General features: G+C 43.8%; 1 protein-coding gene across 1 annotated transcript in view; it reads right to left on the bottom strand.

The window, feature by feature from the left end:
• The window catches only part of HS1BP3 (HCLS1 binding protein 3), a 57,566-nt gene that overhangs the window by 22,822 nt on the left and 11,110 nt on the right, over window positions 1-23,634 (bottom strand). The window contains 2 exon segments of the mRNA XM_074861491.1: window positions 14,795-15,017; window positions 17,940-18,147. Coding sequence (XP_074717592.1) covers window positions 14,795-15,017; window positions 17,940-18,147 — 431 coding nt within the window.

Here is a 23,634-nt window from a genome sequence, read left to right as displayed (position 1 = left end):
TAACTGAGGTTTGGTAGGGGGATCTTTTGTTGAATACCCTGGGGGAGCAGAAATTATATCACTAAATCTGTGTCAGTAGAAGGGACTAGTGAAAAAGTGATGGATTTATGCTGATGACAGCAGGGGAGTAGCAATTACAAATAACTGCACGGTATTTTAAGCTTCTACTCCCTGGTATTACAGTGGCTGGAATTGGAGGAATGAATGATGATTTCAGATAGAAAACACAGACTCAGGACATTTCAGGATCTGGATCCATAAGGAGAAATGCTACAGCAGACCTTTCACATGCCACATAGCTAGGACAGAGGAGCAAAACCACAGGATCAGCATGGTTGTAAACACATATTACATCAAACATGGCCAAAATGCCAGGTGCTGATCCAGGAGGCTGCCTTGTGCCCCCCACCCAGTCCTTCCGTGCTGCCCACCCAGTTCCAATCTGCAGCTCCTGGCCTCCTGTCTCTGTTCATCTTCCCTTGCAACCCCAAAGGAGGACACTAGTACCTGCTGTATTGAGTGTGTGTGGCAAGGTTTTGGTAGCAGGGGGAGGGGGCTACAGGGGTGGCTTCTGCGAGAAGCTGCTAGAAGCTTCCCCCATATCCAACAGAGCCGATGCCAGGTGGCTCCCAGACAGACCCGCCACTGCCCAAGGCGGAGCCCATAAGTGATGGTGGTAGCATCTCTGTGACAATGTATTTAAGAAGGAGGGAAAAAACCAAAATGTGGTGGAATAGCAGCCGGAGAGAGGAGTGAGATATGTGAGAGAAACTACTCTGCAGACACCAAGGCCAGTGAAGGAGGAGGGGGAGGAGGTGCTCCAGGCACCAGAGCAGAGATTCCCCTGCAGCCCGTGGTGCAGCCCATGGTGAGGCAGCTGTGCCCTGCACCCAGGGAGGTTAATGGTGCAGCAGATCTCCACCTGCAGCCCGTGGGGGACCCCACACCAGAGCAGGTGGATGCCTGTAATGGTTTAGCCTCTGCCAGGGTCTGAGACCACGCGGCCGCTGCCCCTCCCCCACAAAGGGAGTGAAATACAAAGCCCCAAGACTGAAATAAGGAAAGGTTTAATACAACAATGCAATAGCAACACAACAAACAACAGCAATAACAGTAACAGTAATAGTGATAGCAATGAACAGAGCAAAATAGCTACCAAATACAGCAGTTTGAAGCACGATGTACAAAACCACAAGTGCACCGCGCTCCCGCGCCAGGAAAAATGTGACCTGCCAGGATGTGAGTCCGCATGGTATCTGAATAACCCGGCTAGAGCTCCCCCCCCACTGCTGGGGAAACTTAACCCTAGCCTGGTTAAACCAGGACAATGCCCGAAGGAGGCTGTGACCCCATGGGAAGCCCACCCTGGAGGAGGCTCCTGGCAGGAGCAGAAAGGAGACTGTCCTTTGCCATGTTGTCCATTTGTCTGTAGGGCTTAAAGGTACCTTAGCATCCTTCATAACATCCATCAGTAGCATCTGTCCTGTAGCGCACAACAGCACCACGATGGCTCACCTCCCTCCTGTGAGCAACGGTGCTGTGCTGCCAACAGCTGGCAAATGATTGGCACACTGAGCAAGTTCCTCCATGAGAGTAAGGAATATGACAGGCTGGTTTACATCTCCCACCACCTCCCAAAGACAACTAAAACAGTGCTTATTCCCAACAGACTGCAACATTTGGATAGCCCCCAAACACCTCACAACCTTTCAGAATTCACTCTCTCTGCACCTCTACATGGCAGGGCATGGCAGCCCTGGAGGGAAGAGGGGCCCAAGAAAGCTGGTTAATGTTCAAGGGTCACCTCCTCCAAGCTTAGGAGTGATCCATCCCAACAAAGAGGAAGTCAGGTAAGAACGCCAGGAGGCCTGCAGGGATGAACAAGGAGCTCCTGGATAAGCTCAGTCACACAAAGGAAGCCTACAGAGGGTGGAAGCAAGGACAGGTAACCTGGGAGGAATTCAGAGAACCTGTCCAAGCAGCCAGGGAACAGGTTATGAAAGCTAAAGCCCTGGTAGAATTAAAACTGTCCGGGGATGTCAAGGGCAACAAGAAAAGCTTTTACAGGTATGTCAGTGATAAAAGGAAGACTAGGGAAAATGTGGGCCCTCTCTGGAAGGAAACAGGAGACCTGGTTACCGGGGATATGGAGAAGGCTGAGCTACTCAATGACTTTTTTGCCTCAGTTTTCACTGGCAAGTGCTCCAGCCACACCACCAAAGTCACAGAAGGCAAAGACAGGGACTGGGAGAATGAAGAACCACCCACTGTAAGAGAAGATGAGGTCGAGACCCTCCAAGGAACCTGAAGGTGCACAAGTCCATGGGACCTGATGACATGCATCTGCAGGTCCTGAGGGAACTGGCAGATGAAGGAGCTAAACCACTATCCATCATATTTCAGAAATCATGGCAGTCCAGTGAAGTTCCCACTGACTGGAAAAGAGGAAACATAACCCCCATTTTTAAAAAGGGAAAAAAAGAAGTACTGGAGAACTACAGGTCAGTTAGTCTTGCCTCTATGCCTGAAAAGATCATGGCGCAGATCCTCTGGGAAAATATGCTAAGGCACATGGAAAATAAGGAGGTGATTGGTGACAGCCAACATGACTTCACTAAGGGCAAATCGTGCCTGACGAATCTGGTGGCGTTCTATGGTGGAGCTACAGTGTTGGCAGATAAGGGTAGAGCAACTAATGTCTCTACCTGGATTTGTGCAAAGCATCTGACACTGTTCCACACGACATCCTTGTCGCTAAACTGGAGAGACATGGATTTGCTGGATAAGGAAGTGGATAAGGAATTGGCTGGATGGTCACACTCAAAGAGTTGTGGTCAACAGCTCAATGTCCAAGTGAAGAGCGGTGACAAATAATGTTACCCGGGGGTTGGTACTGGGACCAGTGCTGTTTAACATCTTTGTCGTTGACATGGACAGTGGGATCGAGTCAGCAAGTTTGCTGACAACACGAAGCTGTGTAGTGCAGTTGACATGCTGAAGGGAAGGGATGTCATCCAGAGGGACCTGGACAGGCTGGAGAGGTGAGGCTGTGCAAACCTCATGAAGTTCAACAAGGCGAAGTGCAAGGTCCTGCACATGGGTCAGGGCAATCCCAAGCACAAATACAGGCTGGGTGATGAGTGGATTGAGAGCAGCCCTGAGGAGAAGGACTTCAGGGTATTAGTGGATGGAAAACTGACTATGACCCAGCAATGTATGCTTGCAGCCCAGAAAGCCAACTGTATCCTGGGCTGCATCAAGAGGAGTGTGGCCATCAGGTCAAGGGAGGTGATTCTCCCCTTCTACTCTGCTCTTGTGAGACCCCACCTGGAGTACTGTGTCCAGCTCTGGGGCCCCCAACATAAGAAGGACACGAACCTGTTGGAGGGAATCCAGAGGAGAGCCACAAGGATGATCAGGGGGCTGAAGCACCCCTCCTGTGAAGACAATCTCAGAGAGTTGGGGTTGTTCATCCTGGAGAAGAGAAGGCTCCGGGGTGACCTTATAGCGGCCTTCCAGTACCTAAAGGGGGCCTACAGGAAAGATGGGGAGGGACTCTTTATCACAGGGAGTGTAGGGATAGGACAAGAGGTAACAGCTTTAAACTGAAAGAGGGTAGATTTAGATCAGATATAAGGATGAAATTCTTCACTGTGAGGGTGGTGAGACACTGGAACAGGTTGCCCAGAGAAGTTGTGGCTGCCCCCTCCCTGGAAGTGTTCAAGGCCAGGTTGGACGGGGCTTTGAGCAACCTGGTCTAGTAGAAGGGTCCCTGCCCATGGCAGCGGGCTTGGAACTGGATGATCTTTAAGGTCTTTTCCATTCCATGATTATATGATTCTTTTACAGATTGGGAATGAAATGCAGTCCTGAAAACCAGAAGTGAGCTGTCTGCAGCCTAAACAGGATGTCTCTGAAATGAAGAATTGAAACTAACTCCCCTGAGACCTTGGCCAGCAGCTCTGGACCAAATGCTTCTCCTTCCCATTTGAGTGTCCTGCATTGTGTGGCACTGCCCTTGTCTCTTGGCAGCTCCACTGAACAAATAAAAACAACTCCAGTGAGGTCAGGGTTTGCTGTAAGAGCCCCTGAGGGATGAAATGAGGGTTAGCCCTCAGGAGCCTCTTAAGAACGCATTTGCTTTTTTACATATTACAGGAACAGTTGGGGCCATGGCTCTGTCACTCATAGACAAGATGAGAAAGATGGATGACTCAGGAACAACTTTGCAGGACAAGACTGTTATACACAGCAACAGCCTATGCTGGCAGATAACCCATCACACAGATGAAAAATGAGACATCTTTAGCAAATGGGTCTAGATAATGCTGTAAGGTGGTTTTGAGGGCATGACACCGTGTTTTGTGTTTAATGATGCCTTCAAGAATGCCTCGGATGCTATTATGGACAAAAAGCAATAAAGCAAGGAAGAAAGAAGCTTGGAAATCTTCCATCCAAGCCACTCTGACCAGTTTGTGTACCGTGCCAAATAAGTAGCAGTTATTATGGAAAATCATGGTCCAGAGAGCAGAACTCAGAAAACAGCCCATACTAGCAAAAACCCAAGTCAAGACCCTTTTCTAGCCAACAGACACACCATGGCTAACACCCACACAGCTGAACTCTGTTACACTCCGAAACAGGCTGGCTGCACCCATCCAGTCCTGGGCTAGCTCCTGAGCTGTGCCCATCACCACTCAAGAGAGTGCTAGCTGACAGGAGCCACAGCAGCCAGCTACATGCCTGCTGCAAAATGTCCTTGGTGTTTTATGATCACAGAGCATCCTTAAGTGCCAGACATACACTCAGCACCACCTGCCCCAAGAAACTCAATGGTTCTAATCCTGACTCCTAAATGCGCACCTTCTTCAGGCTGCCCTGTTGACAAACACCAACATCTATACTAGCGAATAAACATGGTCAGGGCTTGGGCTCAGATAATGGTACACAGTATCTGTCTTGTGAGTTTTTAGCATGCTTCCTGGCATGAATTTGGCCCAGGCTAATTACTGCTTTCCCAAATGATGCCTGGACATAGTTCTGGGACCAGTACAAGCTCAGGGCCCTTCCTGTTTTGGACGTGGCCAGCTTGCTCTGGGGAGTGGAAGGATTTAGCTGTTGGACAGAAACTACTTCATCCTAGTTGGCACAGAGCAAGACTACAGTTCCTGTCCGCTTTTATTTACTGGTTTAGCCACAGTCAAATCACCTACCACAGCTGCGTACTTCACTGTGATGATAAATCTTACTCCACCTTATGACGTGGACATGACTGGGCATTTTGGGCATTATGGAAAGAAAGGTTTCCAGAATTTCTGGAAGGTAATAGAAAGCATTTCTTTCACGTCAATGACAATTGTCATTAACAATGATCCAAATGCCACATTTCTGTGCAAAAGGGAAACTTTTCCCCAGGCAGACCTATAAAATCAGTTTTATTCCTTTTACCAAAGGGATAATGGAGAGATCTAACATTTAAGATGATGCAACCTCAGAAATTCAAGTGCAGAATGAAGAGCTGCTGAGTCCCAGATGTGTGTCTGTCCTTAAGGACATTCCTCCTTTCACTGGCACTTCAGATGATTCCAGATCTGGCCAACTGCTACAAGGGGCAAACAGCAAGAGATGTGATCCCCAGGTGTGTTAATTAGTACCAGCACATAGTTAAAATAGCTAATTCATACAATTTTGGCAAAGTTTTACAGATTGCTTCCATAAATGGTTTTCCAAAAGCCAGTTCCAGATCCTTTGAAACCAAGACAGAAACTTCTGCAGCAGATCCACAGGGAGAAGGGAACAATGGTTTTATTAAGTCTGCTGAATTAGGAACTTGACAGCATCAGATGAAAGGAAAAGCAAGTCTCCCATCTCAATTTAAACTGAGCACACATTCACCCCATAGACAGCTTCTTCTAGAGTAAACAATTCTGTTATACTTAGTGAACAGAAACACAACAGGGTAATCTGAATCCATCCCTTATTAGTAGTCTGTCTCATCTATGAGCAGTTCCCCGCATCTGTCGATTAAAGATTTCCCGTGCCTTGGTGAAAGGAGCAGGCTAATCGATGAGGTAATGCTTTTTTATTCTAATTAAGGACTTGAGTCATCCTATTATTGTAAAGTCCATGAAACAAAACATGTTTAAATCTGCCCAATTACATCATGTTCAATCCTCTTCCAAAGCAGACGTAAAAAACCAGACACTTTTGATTCTGTGGAGTTGTAAATTTATCCTGTACCCCTTCTAAAGGATCTCCTGCCTCCTATGAACCTGTCTCAGTTAAGTAAGGACTTGCTTAATATGCCTGCAGAATGGCTCAAGGCAGCTTCTGCATGCGTTCATCACTGTTTAGTTCTGCACTGCTACAAATGACTGCACATTGCTGCTAAACAGGATGGGAAAAGCAAAAGCTGAGAGTTCACTCAAAAGACTAAGGGAATTATTTGAAAGCTGGTGCCAGCTAGTGGCAGTGGTATTTCATTCCAGTTCCCTGACATTACTTGGCTCTACAATTCTTCTATATACAGAAAAGTGTGTGGTAAGTTTTATTGCTTTAATACATTGTAAACAATGAATGAGATCCATTAAAAATCCCATGACATCTTTCTTAAAAGCAGACATATCTACTTCAGCAAGCTGGTCAAATTTCAAGCTGAGTATTTATATTTACATCAGTGCAACTCCCCCTCCATTTCCAGTTGAATTACATGTTCTTCACTTACTGTCTGATGCTGCAATGAAGTGTTGCACTAAGCTATTAGGTCCTCGCTGCATTTTACCCCAGGTGTAGTTACATTTGTGTTCTGCTTGAAAACACTGCTGGATAGCATACACAGCTGTAACACTGCACAGACTACAGTTATTTGCAGTCCTCTGGGTTTAGGATGGTGGTATAAACACAGATTTACTATTTATAAAACCCATTAAAGTACAGTCAGTGTTCTAATCAGAAAGAAAATGAAGCACATTAGAATAATTACTTACACTCCTTCCCAAAGGATCCTCATGTTCCAGCTGTGTAAGTACTGGAATCACTCAAGCCAGCCATGACAGAAACTCAGCACTGAAGTTTAACCAAGGCAATTGCTTCAACATGCAACATAAAACCTGGGGAAATAATGACTGCATAATCTTATGGAACCAAAAATCCAACACTAGACCAGGAAATATGAATGCAGGTAAGGACAATGCTGGCACAGGGGAGGACTCTCACAAGTTTTCCTTAGGTCAGGAAATTGACTATTTCCAGAATAAAAGAAAACGCAGAAGAGCCAGCTTTAGATCCATAAATTATGCATCCACTTCTCTGCAAACATCTGACAGCCAGAGTGCCCTAGCTCTGATCCCAAGGTACAGTTCTTTCTGAGTGCCAAGTAGTGGACACAGCAGCGGGGTTTTTGCAATCACCTGTCAAATATGCTCTCCTGAAGGAGTGCTTATCGATGTAACATGCCAACTACAAGCCCAGGAGTACCAGAAAAAGCTCAGTTTTCCTGAGTACACTTGCATTCAGTTAACACTACCACAGAACAGCAATGACAGAAGAGGGCTGAGTCCTTCACACATCCAACTTGATTCCCCTTGGTTGGAAGGAACAGCTAGAAAAGGTTCTCAGTTCCACCACTTGAAGCCACACAGGCCTTGGCAGAGTTCTCCTAAGGAAAACATATTCCAAGAGAATATGTTCCTTCCACTCAGAAGACACAACACAGAATGAATATGGATGATTCTGTTAAGATTCAATAGCTATTTCAGTACTCAATTTTACATTGTTTTCTTTCAATCACCCTCAACCTTCCATCTGTGAGGGGACAGCAAGATTTGCAGTAAACAAACATGTGAGAAGCTATGCTCAGGAGATGGGATTGGAGGCAGAAGAGAAAGGAAAGCCCGTTGCATGGAAAAACAACACTCACAAAGCACCTATAAACATAAAAAAAGTTCAGGACAAACAAACTGGAGGGACTGAATTCCTGCAAGGACAGCATCCCTGCCATCCTGCTTTACTTCCTAGCCACACAGTTAAAACACCTCCAAGGGAGGATATAAAGTTGCCCCTGAAAAGGGTTGAGAGCAGACAATTTATGAAAATTAAGTGAGGCTTATCCTTTAACTGAATGGGTAAGACAGACTTTGTGCTGCTTTTTCTTCTTTTTCCTCTCTTTGATGAGAAAGAACACTGTACCAGACTATGTCCTTGGTTTTCAGAAAAATTTCAACTGTCAGAAATGTTTCAGTAGAAGACCAACAGGGTTGTTTACAGGGATTCTGCAAGTCGCCAACCTGACAGCAGCTGGATTGGAATTGCGACAAATATTTGTGTCACTTGGCAAAACGATGGTCGAGCATGCCTTGCAACCTAAGCTTGTGACTCAACAACAGACAGAAAATAAAGATCTGCCTGTTTAAATCTCTGAAGGCTTCACAGCTGTGAGCACAGATACACACACTGCTAGGAAAACAAGGCTTGCTCTTTCTTTTTTTGTTCATTGTTTTAACTATCTGAATTGCATTAAAGAAAAAATAAGCTGTATCTTCTCTCTTCTTTGATGTTTTGTCACCTTGACTCTCTCGCAGCTGATCAGGACAGACAGACAAGTATTTCTACTGCTGTGTATGAATCCTACTGGATTCAGAGGGGAAGTTATGCACGTACCTGGCTAGACCAAAAGGCAGTTGTGAATTCATGAGCTGCTGAGGAGTAGGAGGATGCCTGAGGAGCAGCATCCTGAGGAGTGGCAGGAGTAGAACCCTGCCAACCAAGGACCAGAAGGCACAGCAGCTGAATACACATTTTGACAAGTTTGGTCCAGACCATCTGTCCAGCAGACAGCAGCTGTGCCATGACACTGCTCCAGCCTGCAGAAATTCTCTTTCTTGGAGGTGCAAATCCACTGGCAAGCACACTGTCCTCACCTATTACAGCTCTGGGACCTCCATCAATAAAACCACTTGGAAAGATGCTAAATGCAGCACTCTCCTTAAGCCAATTTCTGCCTCTTTGTCAGCCATTTTCAGCAGGCCAAGGTTTCTGGCAGAGGAAGCAAGAACAAATGTTGCCACTCATTTCTTCCCCAAAGACAAAAGGTTGATGACATCCTAGGCTCTTCTGCCACAACAGGGAAGAAAAGGAAAGGAAAGGGAGCACTGGGATGAACAGCTCAGGAGTCAAACTCTAGCCTGGCTGCCATTAGGGGGCTGGGAGACATGAAGGTGTAGGATGCAACCCAGAAACAACTGTTGTCCTGTGTGCCAACCTACCTCCTCCTGCAGCCAGCTTGACTCTGCAGGGCTCTGGCAAGGCCAGGGCTGGCTGCTGTTGCTCAAAGCCATCACTCATTTCATCTGCAGCCAGAAAAGGTCCTGAGTCTTTTAATAATCTCCTTACCAACTAAACCCATCAATGGCAAACCTCTGGCAGCAGGGGTGATTGAGCTTGACCCCAGAGACAAGAAGGCTTTTAAAAACTTTTGGCAGCATGCCCCCAAAAGGTCAGCCCTCACAAGCCCCACCTAACTATTGTCAGGACTTAGCTGTATCCGTGTTTAAACACAACAAATGTAAAGCTTCCACCTACCCATGTGTCTTTATTCCTCTGGAAAGGTATAAATTTGGATGAGGAGAAGCCACAAGGGGAAATCCTCTGAAACAATAGCAAAGGTAGAGAATGGAGACAGAAACTCTCCAGAACACATGAGGAGACAAAAGAGTTCTTGCCTGGGGAATACCCACCTCTGGGCTCTGCAGTTTGCCAGGAAAAACCTAGGGCTTGGGGAAGATATGCTGTCACTGAAAGATTTAGGGAGGCAAAGGAAAAAGGACGGAAGGGAGGGAACCGCATGTGGAGGAGAGGCTTCTGCAAGGGCTGTGGAGAGCTGATGAAGACAGAAAAGAAAGCACAGGAAAAGGTGGGTTTTCCCAAGCTGGTAAACAAATATTACCTCAGAAGTTAATTGCAGCTGAAGAAATGCATGCACTGAAAGGGCTACTGCATGCTTTAACCCATGAAGCAATCATGTTCCCTCTGCAAAATCATTGCTGCTTTGTTCAGAGGAGCTGGTTCTGAGTCATTTTAATCAGCTGCTGTCTCAGGTTTATTGGAGTAAACTGAACACAAGTACTAAATTCAGTTGTTTTAACTACAGAGTGAAAGAAGAGAGATGCTAAAGCTCTTGGCTTCAACTTACAAACAATAAAACTACATAGTTCGTCCACAGAGGGAGAAGACAAAACCCGATTCAGTTACTGTGATGTGTTTTTTAAATTGTTTTAAGATTCAGAGCTAGAAATGCCTAACTTGGTCCTGCTTGGATCAAGTGAAAAAATACACAACAGGTTGCCTGAGTTCCCTAAAGAAAGCAAACCCTTAGGGAACCCCCAGGGCAGACTGGGAGCAAATACAGTAGCAGGCAGAAAGCTAACCCCTGTGGGCAGAGAGAGCTCAGGGTCATACTACTTTTTTTAGTAATTCCTTCACACCCCGGGCCTGAGCACAGGAGATCAGTTCAACAATTCGTCTGTTAGGACAGTCCCTGGTACTCCCCTGGCATGGGACAACCTGCCTTCTCCTAAACCATCCTAATCGCAGCCCAGGAGGCAGCACAGGCCACCAGCCATTTCCGGTGGGCATTCTGGACGTAGCAAACCTAATTTGGAGGACAGGAGAATGTAATGGTATAGACATGGCCAGACACTGCCCAGTCAGCCTCAGTCAATGTGCCCTGGCACAGCTGAGGTGACTAGCATTGATGCTGCTCCCGATTCCTGCTTCACACAGCTCTTTTCACTCCATGCAAATCTTTCAAACCACTGGCAAATTACACCTTTTTTCCATTGCAGAATTTTCAGCAGTATCATCAAGAATATCCTAGCTGTGGGTGAATAGCTCCTCCACCTTGTGGCTGGCTTCCATGCCTGTCCCTTTAGAGGATCAGCCTCTTTCAGATCTAGTATTCTTGCATTTTTCACTCCTGATGGCATTTCAGCTGGAGAAACCTCTGCAATTATGACTAGCCACACAGTACTATTTTGCAATTTATGAGGAAAATCCTTTAAAAGACAGCAGTGTTAAAAGATACTGCACCTCTAAAAACCCAGGTATACTGTCAAAGCACCATGGTAGCCTACTAAGCACTTAAAAATATGTATCTGCAAATGTTGAGATAGATGGATTTAGAGAAGAGTCATAAAGAGCGGTACTGCTCTCACTTTAAGAAGAACAATAGAGACAAAGATAAGTCAAAATACCTAATAAAGTTCCTACAATGTGGAGTAACATACATATCTGATTTCCCACTTATAAAGGAATGAAAACATTTTAACAAAGGGATATTCTAATGATCATGGCTTACCAGAAAAAAAAGAAAAAGAAAAATAAAAAAGATGCTAACTTTAAAAAAAAAAGTTCCGCTATGAGAGCCTTGTGACTTACAAGTCACTGTATGCTTACACTGCCAAAAATTAAACAGAGCTAGAAATATGCCACTGCTACAAAAGTGAGTACTAACAGATTTAGTACTGAGCACTAAAAAGTGAGTATTAATTCCCTGATGCACCGCTGATGTCAAAGGACTATCTTACTCTCTATTAAGAGTGGCTGTTCTTACAGGACCTGCATATTCTGTTCAAAGCTGAAAAGATTTCTGCAAATGTCCAGGAGAACTCGCAGAGCAACTGGTGACAATACACTGTAATAACAATACTCCAAACTATCAAGAAGGGCAGTAGATGAAGAGGACAAAGTATACCCCTTAAAAACATATTTCAAAAGAATTTCAACACTGCACCGCACAAATGTAACCTAATTTTGAGCACCTTTTATTCTAGAAAGAACCAGGCCTGGGAAAAAAAATAAAGGAGGAGGGGTGTTAAAAGCTGAAAACTTAATCAGAAATATGTATAACAGTTTTTGAAATGTCCCTGATTTGTACAAGAAAAAATCCAGTCTTTCTGTTGTTAAGAATCCCAGACATGGCCCAAGATCACCCTGTTAACACAGAAAGAAAGCTTTTGGGCATGAGACTCATGCAGCAGAGAAACACAAAGTTTGTAGACCATCATTTATACCCATGAAAGCTGAAGAGCAGAATAGGCAAGTGAGTTTCTCACCAGACATGAAAGAGCAACTCAAACACAGCCTTGAATGCAAGGAAGAGAATCAGCACAAGTGGGGTGTCTCCTCCAGACAAAAGGAACCAGACCATTACAAGCTTCGACCTGCATGATCACCACCCATACAAAACCAAGAAAAAAAGACCCTAGTTTAGCATTTTACCCCTAAGGCCAGCATATTTAACTGGATATCTGGTTGTTCAGCAGCACAGCAGCAGTGCTGGGCCAAATCCAAATCACAGCCTTTTGGCCCAGGAGGAAAAGTTGTTACCAAATGAAGCGTGCTGACAACATATGGAGGCCTGTGCTACTGGAGCAGTTTCATCCTCATCCAGAAAGAAAAAAACCTGTAAGATTATGCCAAACACATGATTCAATTTAGGTCAGAGCTCTGCTGCTCAAAGCACCCTGGCCACTGATACTGCTTGGAATGGACTGGCTTGTTTCAGTGCTGACTCTACATCTTTTCAAAGGTTTGTCACAGGGGAAAGGATTGTGGATTTTTTTTTTAACCTGAATTTAGTAGGCATTAGGGGGCAGTTTACTACTAAGCATATTTATTCAGCCTGCATCACCTCCTTTTTTATTCATTCCCATCCCAAAGTAACTTCAAACATATCTGAAGCACTAAAGCTGAGGCCTGCAAACTCCCTCTTTAAAAGCATGCAAGCATCTAACATTTTAATGGGCACAGAAGACACCCTAAAATGGTCACCGAAGAAATGCCCATCCACCGACAGCTAAGCTCCTGCCTTTAGCCTCTGACCTAGACACCTGTTACTAGATGTCATAAAGCTGGGATATGATGCTTATGTCCGATCTGATCTCCATTCATGTGAATTGAAAATATCTTCCATGGAAGCAGGGTGAGTTACAGGAGAACAGAGACAATATAAAATCAGATTCAGGATTCTCGTTTCCACTTTTACATTTCTGCCTTGACACTGTACATGTGAGATTTACAAGAATAATAATAAATACATATGGAGATTTATTTTTATAGACAGACAACCATTGGTTTAGAGTGAAAAACATGTGACTGCATAACATGTCATGCTGCAGCTCTGTACCAGTAAAGAAAGACCGTACTTCTTATACAAATTAAGTTATTCTGAGTCAGTAAGAAATCTGTTCTCGAAAGGAATGAAAACAATAAACTAAGTGAGGATTAAATACCAGATCTTGTCATCCTTCAACGCATTAAAAGACCAAAATAATCAAGACTTTCAAATGCTATGTCAAACTGTGCAGAGCAGAAAAGCAAACTTCTTGCTTGTTTTGGCACAGCAAGTTCTTTACAGCTTCTACTTGTTGTAAGTCGGAAAATACAACATTGCATTTGCTAACCCAATAGATCATTTTCCTATCCAAAAAAGGAGAGCTTCTTTTGTAAACTTACCAGCTAAGGACCATTTTGTGGGAAGTACTGCTTTACCTAACTTCTCATTGTAAATAGTTACTTAACTTTTTTAAAATCAGTGATTTTGATGCTGAGTAATTAAGCATGTGCTTTGTCAAAAGAATAATATTTAAAGTTTTCTGCTGATATGTAAAGGATTATATACTTCAAGTAAAAAGGACAATATCTGGACATCAACAATTACGTATGATTATAATAGCAGGAACAAAGTCCAAATGGCGCTTCCAGTATTAATCATCATAGTTGACCCGACTTAGTGTGGGAGACTCCAGTTTAGAGCCTGGAGTGAATGATCCCCTTGGAAATGATTCAAGGTAATCGGGAAACACCAAGAGAGGGCTCTGGCTTGTTACTATCAGTTACTGCCCATTGCTATGAAGAAGCATTCTGAACGCACTGTCTGGGTACAAGACAAAGAACATTCAGTAGTGGCTGGCGACTGTGGGTGGCTGAAACAATTCAGTTGAGTCAGTCAGTGCTTACTGAAGATCAAGAACAGCTAAGCCTTTTCTACTTGGGCATCTAAAGCCTGAGACACTCTAAAAAAAGTAGTCACTACTCATGATCCCAGCCACTGAGAAACTAAATTTGTTTCCAGGCTTCAGTAGTTAGAAATGCTTTTTGGAACTAAGTGAGAAATTCCATCTTGAAGTGAAGAAAATAACTGTCTGAAAATTATTGGACAGGTAAGCAAACCCAGATACTAACATCAGCAAGCTTTGATTCAATTATTGTTTCTCAAGAAGTTATGGCTTATGCCTTAGTGGCATTTAGCATGTGACACCTTCAGATAAGGGAAGAAGGAAAGAAAAGCCTATTTGTGAACATCATGATTGAAATGTTGGCTCTTTTGGTCTTTACACTGCTATAACTTTACCTCCTTGTAGACACAAATGAGCTCAAAAGCAGTTCCAGACACTGTGAACACCAGTGTACTCCAGAATGGCACATCCAGTGGACCCCGGTGGCTTTATGCTTTGTGGTGGGACCCTGCAGCGTCTAATAACGTGCCTGCTGTGGCTGAGACTGTTATCAAGGCATTCACAACGTCCCTCTGTCAGCTGGATTTCCTGAGGAATGCACTAAAAAGCCACTACAAAGTCTCTTCCCTTTACCGAGGCAGAGGCCTCTCCTTCTCTGTGAAATTCAGCTGAAAGTGGCCAATGTTATAAAATGTTGGGATGGGGGGACAGTGACATAAACCAGCCTTGTTTAGAAAACTAGACTAAAAAATAAATAACAATGGCACGACCAGCCATACCTGATTATACCAAGAGGGTCTAAATCTTCTTCCTCTTCTTCCTCCTCTTGCTCTTCTTTTTTCTCCCCTTTTTTGGCATTTTCTGCTGATGAAAGCTGTGAGATTAAGTCAGGTGCCTTCTCCTCTTTGAAAAAATCTAATGCCTCATTTTCTTCATCTTCTTTCTCCTTGTCATCAGGAATGTGTTTAACCTTGAAGTCAATGGTACTAGTAGATTTTGTTCCTGCAAAATACAATAATGGGTGCAAAACTCAGTACACAGGATAACAACTATGTTTTATTTGATACCTTGCACCTGTTCCTGGTGGTTTTGTTTGGGGAACGAAGGACATGATCAGCTTTTGTGAAACTCTTTCAGCATGCAGATGGGTCGGGGCAATCCCAAGCACAAATACAGGCTGGGAGGAGAATGGATTGAGAGCAGCCCTGAGAAGGACTTCGGGGTGCTGGCTGACAAGAAGCTCAACATGATACGGCGATGTGCGCTCACAGCCCAGAAAGCTTCAAAAGAAGCGTGACCAGCATGTTGAGGGAGGTGATTCTCCCCCTCTACTTCATTCTCGTGAGACCCCACCTACAGTACTGTGTCCAGCTCTGGGCCCCCCAACATAAGAAGGACACAGACCTGTTGCAGCAAGTCCAGAGGAGGCCACGAAGATGATCAAGGGGCTGTAGCACCTTCCTTATGAAGACTGAGAGAGTTGGGGTTGTTCAGCCTGGAGATGACTCCAGGGAGACCTTAGAACGGCCTCCCAGTACTTAAAGGGGGCTACAGGAAAGATGGGGAGGGTCTGCTTACAATGTAGTGATAGGACAAGGGGTAATAGCTTTAAACTGAAAGAAGGTAGATTTAGATCAGATATAAGGAAGAACATCACTGTGAGGATGGTGAGACACTGGCATAGGTTGCCCAGAGAAGTTGTGGCTGCCCCCTCCCTGGAAATGTTCAAGGCCAGGTTGGACGGGGCTTTGAGCAACCTGGTCTACTGGAAGGTGTCCCTGCCCATGGCAGCGGGCTTGGAACTGGATGATCTTTAAGGTCCCTCCCAACCCAGAACATTCTGATTCCTGACTGTCCCTTCTATATATTAATGTGTCACGTGGCTTCTCTGTTTACTGATTTAAAGCAGTTGAGAAAGACAGAGAAAATGAACTTTACCTGAGACACAGCAGCACGTGCCTAATCTGCTTATTAATGTTCCTTCTATAGTCAAGAGAAACAATAGAATTTCCACATGGTGATTCATCCCATCCAAATAAAGTTGTCTGAGATGGGATTTTCCCTCTGAAGTGCCTGTTTCTCTCCACTGGCTACAGAGAGGCTGTAAATAATCTGCTTAGATATAGGTAGCTAACTTTCACATAGCTAGTTGAGATAAAGTCCTCTTTTTGCTACTAATGAAAAAGGTGCCACAGCAGCTCTTCAATTTACAATCAGAAATGAAGTCTGAAGTTGTAACTACCTTCAGTATGCAAGATCCATCCAACTGAGCAAATTCAGCAAATGAAACATGCACTTTGACCACAACTTCTCACCATACTTGTTATATGCAAAGCCCAAGAGAGTGAAGAGAGAGCTGTGGAGTCTCTGGTTGTTCAGGAAAGCAATTTAAAATAATGGTAATAGCTAAATATAGGCTGCTGAAACCATGATGGATAAAATTTATGGTTTCATCCTTTTGACCGTTAAACTCTACATCGTATGGAAGACTCATGTCACCCAGGTTTTCATGCTTGCATCTGCCCAATCACCCAGGACAGATTTCATTGACGACTGGGAGTCTACACTGAGCAAGTGGTCATATGCTCCCCTTACAGGCAAGAAAGTCCTGGTTGGGGTAGGCAGTGAATGTTAGGATGCTGCTTATCCTACCCCACCTCAGTCATCTGTGTTTTACCATTTGGTTCTCCCTAAACTCCCCTGAATATATTAATTATGTCTCCAGCAGCTGTAAGGAATGTGTACAAAAGTAGCTTGAAGATCTGCAGTGTATGTACTGAATTCCACCTGGTTTGGTAGGGTGAGAACTATATTATTCTGAGGCAGATTTAGATGAACAGGTCACGTTACTTGCACCCAACCTGTTCACAGTATAAAGACAGTGCAGGCTAATTCAGTTGTAGACATGTGCACCATGGTTAGGTTAATCAGCATGCAAAGGTTAATCAACATGAATTCTCAATTCCCAGTGCATGGGGTCTACTTTCAAGAGAACACTGCCAGGGAAAAGAGAAAAAAACCCACAAAACACTCCAAAACATTATTAGTAAAAGGATTTTGCCAATTATTATGCAATTTTGTCCCCTTTGACTTTAGGAAGCTGTCAGTCTCACAGAACTTCTAATCTGGCCACACTTGACACTTTTGCAAAATCAGCTGTTCACACATGGTGACTTGCTAGCACCTTGGAACTTCACTTCCTTAAAACTAACGCTACACTGAGAATCCTGCACAGCACCAGGCTGGAGTATTCCCTGTTCAGCAGCTCTCAGCTGAATTAAGAACAGAGAGCCCATCTGTTCCATTCATTCAGTGACTCCCTGCTATGCCCAAGGAACATAAGAAAGGAACTATATGAACCCCTGCAAGAGGCAACAAGAACTGGACATGATGCTAAGGAAAATTAAAAAAAAAAAAGAGGCCAGAGAATGGGTTTAACTTATAAAGAATCTGTCTTTTATTCAAATCTTTCTCAGGGTCAATAATTTGCTTTAGGACCCTCTTCAGCAAGGCCTAACAATTTTATTAGGAATGAAAAACAGTCAAAACATGGAACTGCTGATCACTAAGGGAGACCCTGCACTGCCCTTTAGGGTCCATCTCTCCACTGACAGTGTATGATTATTCAGACTTCTAAACTTACATGTTCTGAATCACAGCTTAGGTATATGCCTAAGGTAAATCAGAGATGGTTCAAAGCAAGCACTGTGGTATCAACGCTTCTGAATGAGGCATGTGTCTACTCAGAAGAGGAGAGAACACTAGCAAACATGATTATGCAGCACTGTAGATGCACAAGAGGATACTTTCAGTGACAGCCTTTATTCTGGCATTCTCTAGTTTTTGACTACCTGAGTCAAGAACTTAATAACACTTTTATCAAGCACATTCATGGGAGAGGGGACACTCACATCTTTTAGTTACCTAAAAATTCCAGTAATTCAGGACTTGTTGCTAGATCCTCATCTTTTGAGATGAATTTCATGATATCATTGAACATAGCTCTTCGTTCACAGATGTCAGATTCCCCCACAAAGAGAACTTTTCTAGGCAAGAGCGGAAGAGAAGTCTGAGGATAACGTGCTGCCAGTCTCTGGTAGAGCTCCTCTATCTCGCTGTACTTCTTGGAAACCTGCAGTGAAACATGCCACCTGGGTCAGTTTCTTTACAGGGGAGACATGAGCAGCAAAGCAGCAGTTTAAGCGCTGTGAAACATTAACCCTGGAAACTGAAGTGGAAAAACATGTATTACCAAGGAGCTTTACATAGTAAAAGCCTGTTATCTACACAGTGAATCCCCAAGCACTGTTGCTGGTCTTCTAATTCTGTTATTAAAATCCACTCTCTAATGGTATTGAAGTTCATTGCCAGATACTCAGTGTCCATTTCTCCCACTCGTCAACTAATGAAATACTGCGAAGGTCACTGCTACAGATACTTTTCTCTGACAGCAAAGATCCTTGTCCACTAAAAAAGAGCTGTATGATGTCCAGCCCTGAGAGATGGGAGGGAAGAGAAGCCCAGCCAGGTAAGCATCTGATGGAGAAAGCAGCCCAAATCTTTTCACCACTGAGCCAGAAGACCCATTTCTCAGCCCTGATGGGCTTCAGTGCCCTTCTGGCTGTTAAGGCCTAAAAAACTGGCACATTTCTGCTCTGCAGAGCATCTAACACAGAAACCAAAGGGCAAAGACCTCAGCTGACCCCTCGCTACTCAGTTTATCCATGAGAAAATAAAAAACAGCAATTTGGCCATGGCCTACAGGTTGTACTACAGGGAGAAGATGCCAACAGTGAACGGAGTCATTCCTCCTGCAGACAAAGACAGGAAGCCTGGGGGAAAATAAGGCCCAAGATATTACAAGGAAAGCAATAACCATGGGAATGCTGGTTAGAAATGGTGTGGTTTCTATGCCACATTAAGTTTTGAATTTAGTATCTTAAAAAATCAGCACACAAAACCCACACACAAACAAAACACTTTCTCAAAGTGACATTACAGGCACAATGAAGAGTGACTCTCATGCTCTGCAACTGTGGTATTACACAGACAATATATTCATCATGGCCCTCCATGGCCCCATAATCTATGAATGTGTTTCAATGAATACAGAGTTAGATTTAAAAGAACAATCCAAAAAACTAGTGTTAGTGGAGTGCATATGGCACAGATCCTCTAATATGGTCCAGCTCTTATCCTCCTGTAACACATGTTGGTGAACTCTAGTGGAGTGAATCCTAATTAATACTGCAACACAAAAGATAGACTCAAGAACCACATCTTGGGATGGAAGAAGGCAGAGTTCTTCCACCAACATAGTGACAAAAGAAAGTCAACCCAATAAAAAGTGTAGAAGGGAAACAAGTCATAGATTAACCCAGAATCCATAAACTGCATCCATACTAGCAAACTAAACAGTATCGGGCATCTTCCCAGACACTGGAACCTGCAAGTGTCTGTTAGGAACTTTAGAGCATCTACTGGAACCTGACAATGTCCAGCACAGTTTTGACTCTGGGCAGCTAGCATTTCCCCAGATAAATTTTAGCCCAAGATTTAGCCTGACGCAGAGATCACGCAGTAGCCAGTTTGGGTACCGATGCCCATGGCAGATGGTAAGAAAGTTTCATACTATGGATGCAGCCAGGTTGTGCTAGCTGCCCTCCAGGTCAGAGAACAGGTCCTGACATTAACAGACACACCTTGACTCGTTTACTAAATTAGATGCAGGCATAAAGAGCAATAACCTTAGCATACATGCTTCCCTGCCTTTTGCAGTAATTATCAACCGAGCTAGCTGATTTGAAAAATACTTGCTTTTCAGCTGTACGATGTTCACTATGGGTTCAGTGACCAGTCACAAATGGCAAGCAGCTCTGTAAGAAAGATCTGAAGTACAAAACCAAACCCGAGACGACAGAGGAATGAAAACCAAGAATTTTAGACTTGTCTCCTATAAGCAACACAGGTAAGTGTGAGCAACACTGTGCTCCACATGCAGGATCTGACATGCAATTCAGCAGTCAAGCACTGAAGTGATGGCAATAAAGAGATGTTCCCAGATTAAGACAATCCTCCAAAAGATACCCCAAAAAGAGGAAAGCAATTCTTGAATTTCTGAGTTGCTGTACATTTCTAGTTTGCTAGGTCCCAGTAGCACTCTGAACAGGGTATGATATCAGAGCCCCTCCCAAAAATACTATGTAAGCACAAATGCAAGGGCAGTGAGGAATTCACTGGTACTTTTCCAAAAGAATAAACAGTATTACCTTCCACCCCACAACAAAAAAAAAAAAAAAAATCAAGTCCGACTTGTGAAAAATGTTTAACATCTAATTAATTTCAATTATAAATAACAAATTAATGTCTGAAGGCATTACAAGACAGCAGTCAATGAACAAGACTATGCCAAAACAGCTTTAAAATACTCAAAAAGTAACACTGAACTGAGACATACAAGCTTATTTCTTTCCCCACTTAATTTTCATTCCTCCTCTATCAAACTCTGTAAATTATTCATAAATCTCAATTTATGGCTAATTACACCATTGAACCTAAAGTAGATGCACACCCTCGCATCCTATCACTAATTGAGCCTTTGTGAATCTGCGTGGGTTCTGAACAACAACACCAACCGTAACACGCGACACAGCATACAAAGTGTGATAACACCATACCCAAAGCATACTAATATGCTACCTAAAAGCCTGCAGCACACCATGCAAACTAACATCCAGCAGTGTGGGGATGCCCTCTGCTGGGATAACCGACCACACAGGCAAGATGTTAAACCTCCAGCCTGAACCATTCCCCACTTACCTAAACCCAAGCCTGGCCCTTGCAAGCCCCTGACAGCTAAGGCTCTTCGCCTGCTGTCCCTCTGCCTCAAATCCTGGCTGCTGCTGGCTCCTCTACAGCTTTGCTCAACACTACTGCCATCTTTACCTTGGTTTTGGTGCTGGAAATGCACCAGTAAGACTGGCTGAATCCAACAACCTCAGAGTGATGCATTTAGAATCACAGAACGGTTAGGGTTGGAAGGGACCTTTAAAGATCCAACCCCCCTGCCATGGGCAGGGACACCTTCCACTAGACTGGGTTGCTCAAAGCCCCGTCCAACCTGGCCTTGAACACTTCCAGGGAGGAGACAGCCACAATCTCTCTGGGCAACCTGTTCCAGTGCCTCACCACCCTCATTGTAGATTTCTTCCTTATGTCTAACCTGTATTTACCTTCTTTCAGTTTAAAACCGTTGCCCCTTGTCCTGTCGCTAGAGGCCCTGGTAAAAACTCTCTCCATCTTTCTCGTAAGTTCCTTTTATATACTGAAAAGCTGCAACAAGGTCTCTCCTGAGCCTTTTCTTCTCCAGGCTGAACAACCCCAACTCTCTCAGCCTTTCTTGACAGGAGAGGCATTCCAGCCCTGTGACCATTTTTGTTCCCCTCCTTTGGACCTGCTCCGACAGGTTAATGTCCTTCTTGCACTTGGGTCCCCAGAGCTGGATGCAGAAGCACAGAGGCAACACAGGGGCCTTACAAAAAGCCAGCCAGGTCTCACAGAGTGTCTTTTCTCAGGTTGAGACCCATGCATCATGCAGAGCATTCTTACACCTTTCCAGTCAGGAAGCACTGCTCTGCCATGACAACTTTGGACCCTTTCAATTTGACACCCTCTGACAATTTTCCAGGAGAAAGGTGTATCAGCATGTAACAAAATTAAATCTTCCTTCTTCTGGTTACCACTCACAACCCTTTGAAAATAATTTATGGATCCTATGGCCCAAAATGTCAGGATAAAAAATAAATGCTGCTCTAAAAGCCATTTTATTAATCCTATTAAGTAAACAAAGTACCATTTAATTAATATTCACATATTTTTCTCCTGCTGGCTGTAATTCCTCTAGGTCTTGATCCTGCAATTATCCTCTCCCCCTCCACGTCTCTAACTGAACTCTGTGAATGCTGTGGAGGTAAAACCCCACCACCTGTAAGTCAGCCTGAGTGCACACACTTCAAGGAGTTCTGTCAAGTCACAATATCAAAGGCTCAATCCACTTCAAAAGAGATAATCATGCAAATATGGCAAAGCATGTGCATATTTGCCAGATCAAGACCTTATTTGCCTGTAACAATTAACATCTAACATAGAACTTAAAGAGAGATGGGGATGGGTTGAGTATTTTTTGCACCAGGAACAAATAAGTAAGTTGAATATGATCAAATATGGCTAGAAGGTTAAGCAAACCACCGGGAAGTTCAAAGTGAAAGCCTGAAGTTTGCTGCTAATCCCTCAAATCTCATGCATGCGCCTTGCCCCTTCTTCAGGAGAATCTCATGCATGAAAGTACACACACCAGAATGCCTGCAGGATATGAGCCTGGGACGCTCAGATGTGCATAGGGAATTTGATCCCACTCAGTATTAATAAGGTTTAATGCCTCCTTTCCTTTTAATGCTCCTTTTAATGCCCCATTTCTGACCTCAAACTTATCTTCATATGCTTCATATCTACTGCAAGGATTTCAATGAAATGGAGCTCTCAGAGCTAACTCAAGCCCTTTGGCCAGCCTATGCATGCTAGTGAAGATCAGTCTTGATTTGACAGTATTTTGTGAAACACATATGGCTACTGTGACTTTCTTTTTACAAAGCCCACTTCTTAACACCATCAGAAAATGGAGATATAGCAGCATTGTCCTTTAAAACAGCCACTAACTTTGGATACAGGAACCAAAACCATCCCTTCTCGCAGACAGCACAAACCAAGTTTTCACTTGTACACTCCCAATTCAAGCCATACCAGAATTAATGTTGCTTGGTGACCTCATGGGTATGCATTATAGTAGATTTTAATTACATGACCACATGCTGTTCTCCCCATCTGTTTTGCCCAGCAGAAGAGCAAGCACTCTAACACTTCTTTTTAATCAACATGAATTCTTAACGGCTCCCGAACCTATTGTACACTGAACAGGTTTTTTTTTTTTCCCTCTCTCACATCACAGAGGTTATAATATGAAGGAATTTATCTTTACAACACACCTGTATGGTCAGGAAACAGCAGCAGCTCCAACGCACAGATCTTGAGGCCCACAGAAAGAAGGCCAACATATGCAAACAGGCAATGGTGAAAACATAGATGAATACACACCCACGTACTTATGCTCCCTCATTTTATGAGGAAGACAGTTCTATAGTAAATACCTCCCAAAAAATGTGCTGTGCCTGTCAAACACCTCCCAAAAATGTGCTGTGCCTGTCAAACACCAGTAGTTATTTGTTCAACTTTGAAAAAGAAAGAACTTCACTAACTAATATAACTTATAAAAAAGAAGCAATTAAACTGGGCGCAGATAGAAAAAAGGCACTGTTGGCTGGGTGGATTTTTAATAAGACTGGGAAGAGAGAAGTTAATTGCTAAAAAAGCTAAGGTGTGGCTAGAAGAAATGCATTTAAGAAAAACAAAGCCTTTTCTCCTTCTCACAGAAAATGGCAGATCTACAGGCAATAATTAAATATCTCCTTTGCAGCAGTACCAAAGATAAAAGCAGTTTCACTCTTTCACAGGGCAAGAGTATTCCGACCTTTGAAAGAAATGCAGCTGACTTTTCCTTCAGTTA

This window comes from Strix uralensis, chromosome 3, assembly GCF_047716275.1.
Source record: "Strix uralensis isolate ZFMK-TIS-50842 chromosome 3, bStrUra1, whole genome shotgun sequence".
Lineage (NCBI taxonomy): Eukaryota > Metazoa > Chordata > Aves > Strigiformes > Strigidae > Strix > Strix uralensis.
This window is presented reverse-complemented; position numbering and strand designations above follow the sequence as displayed.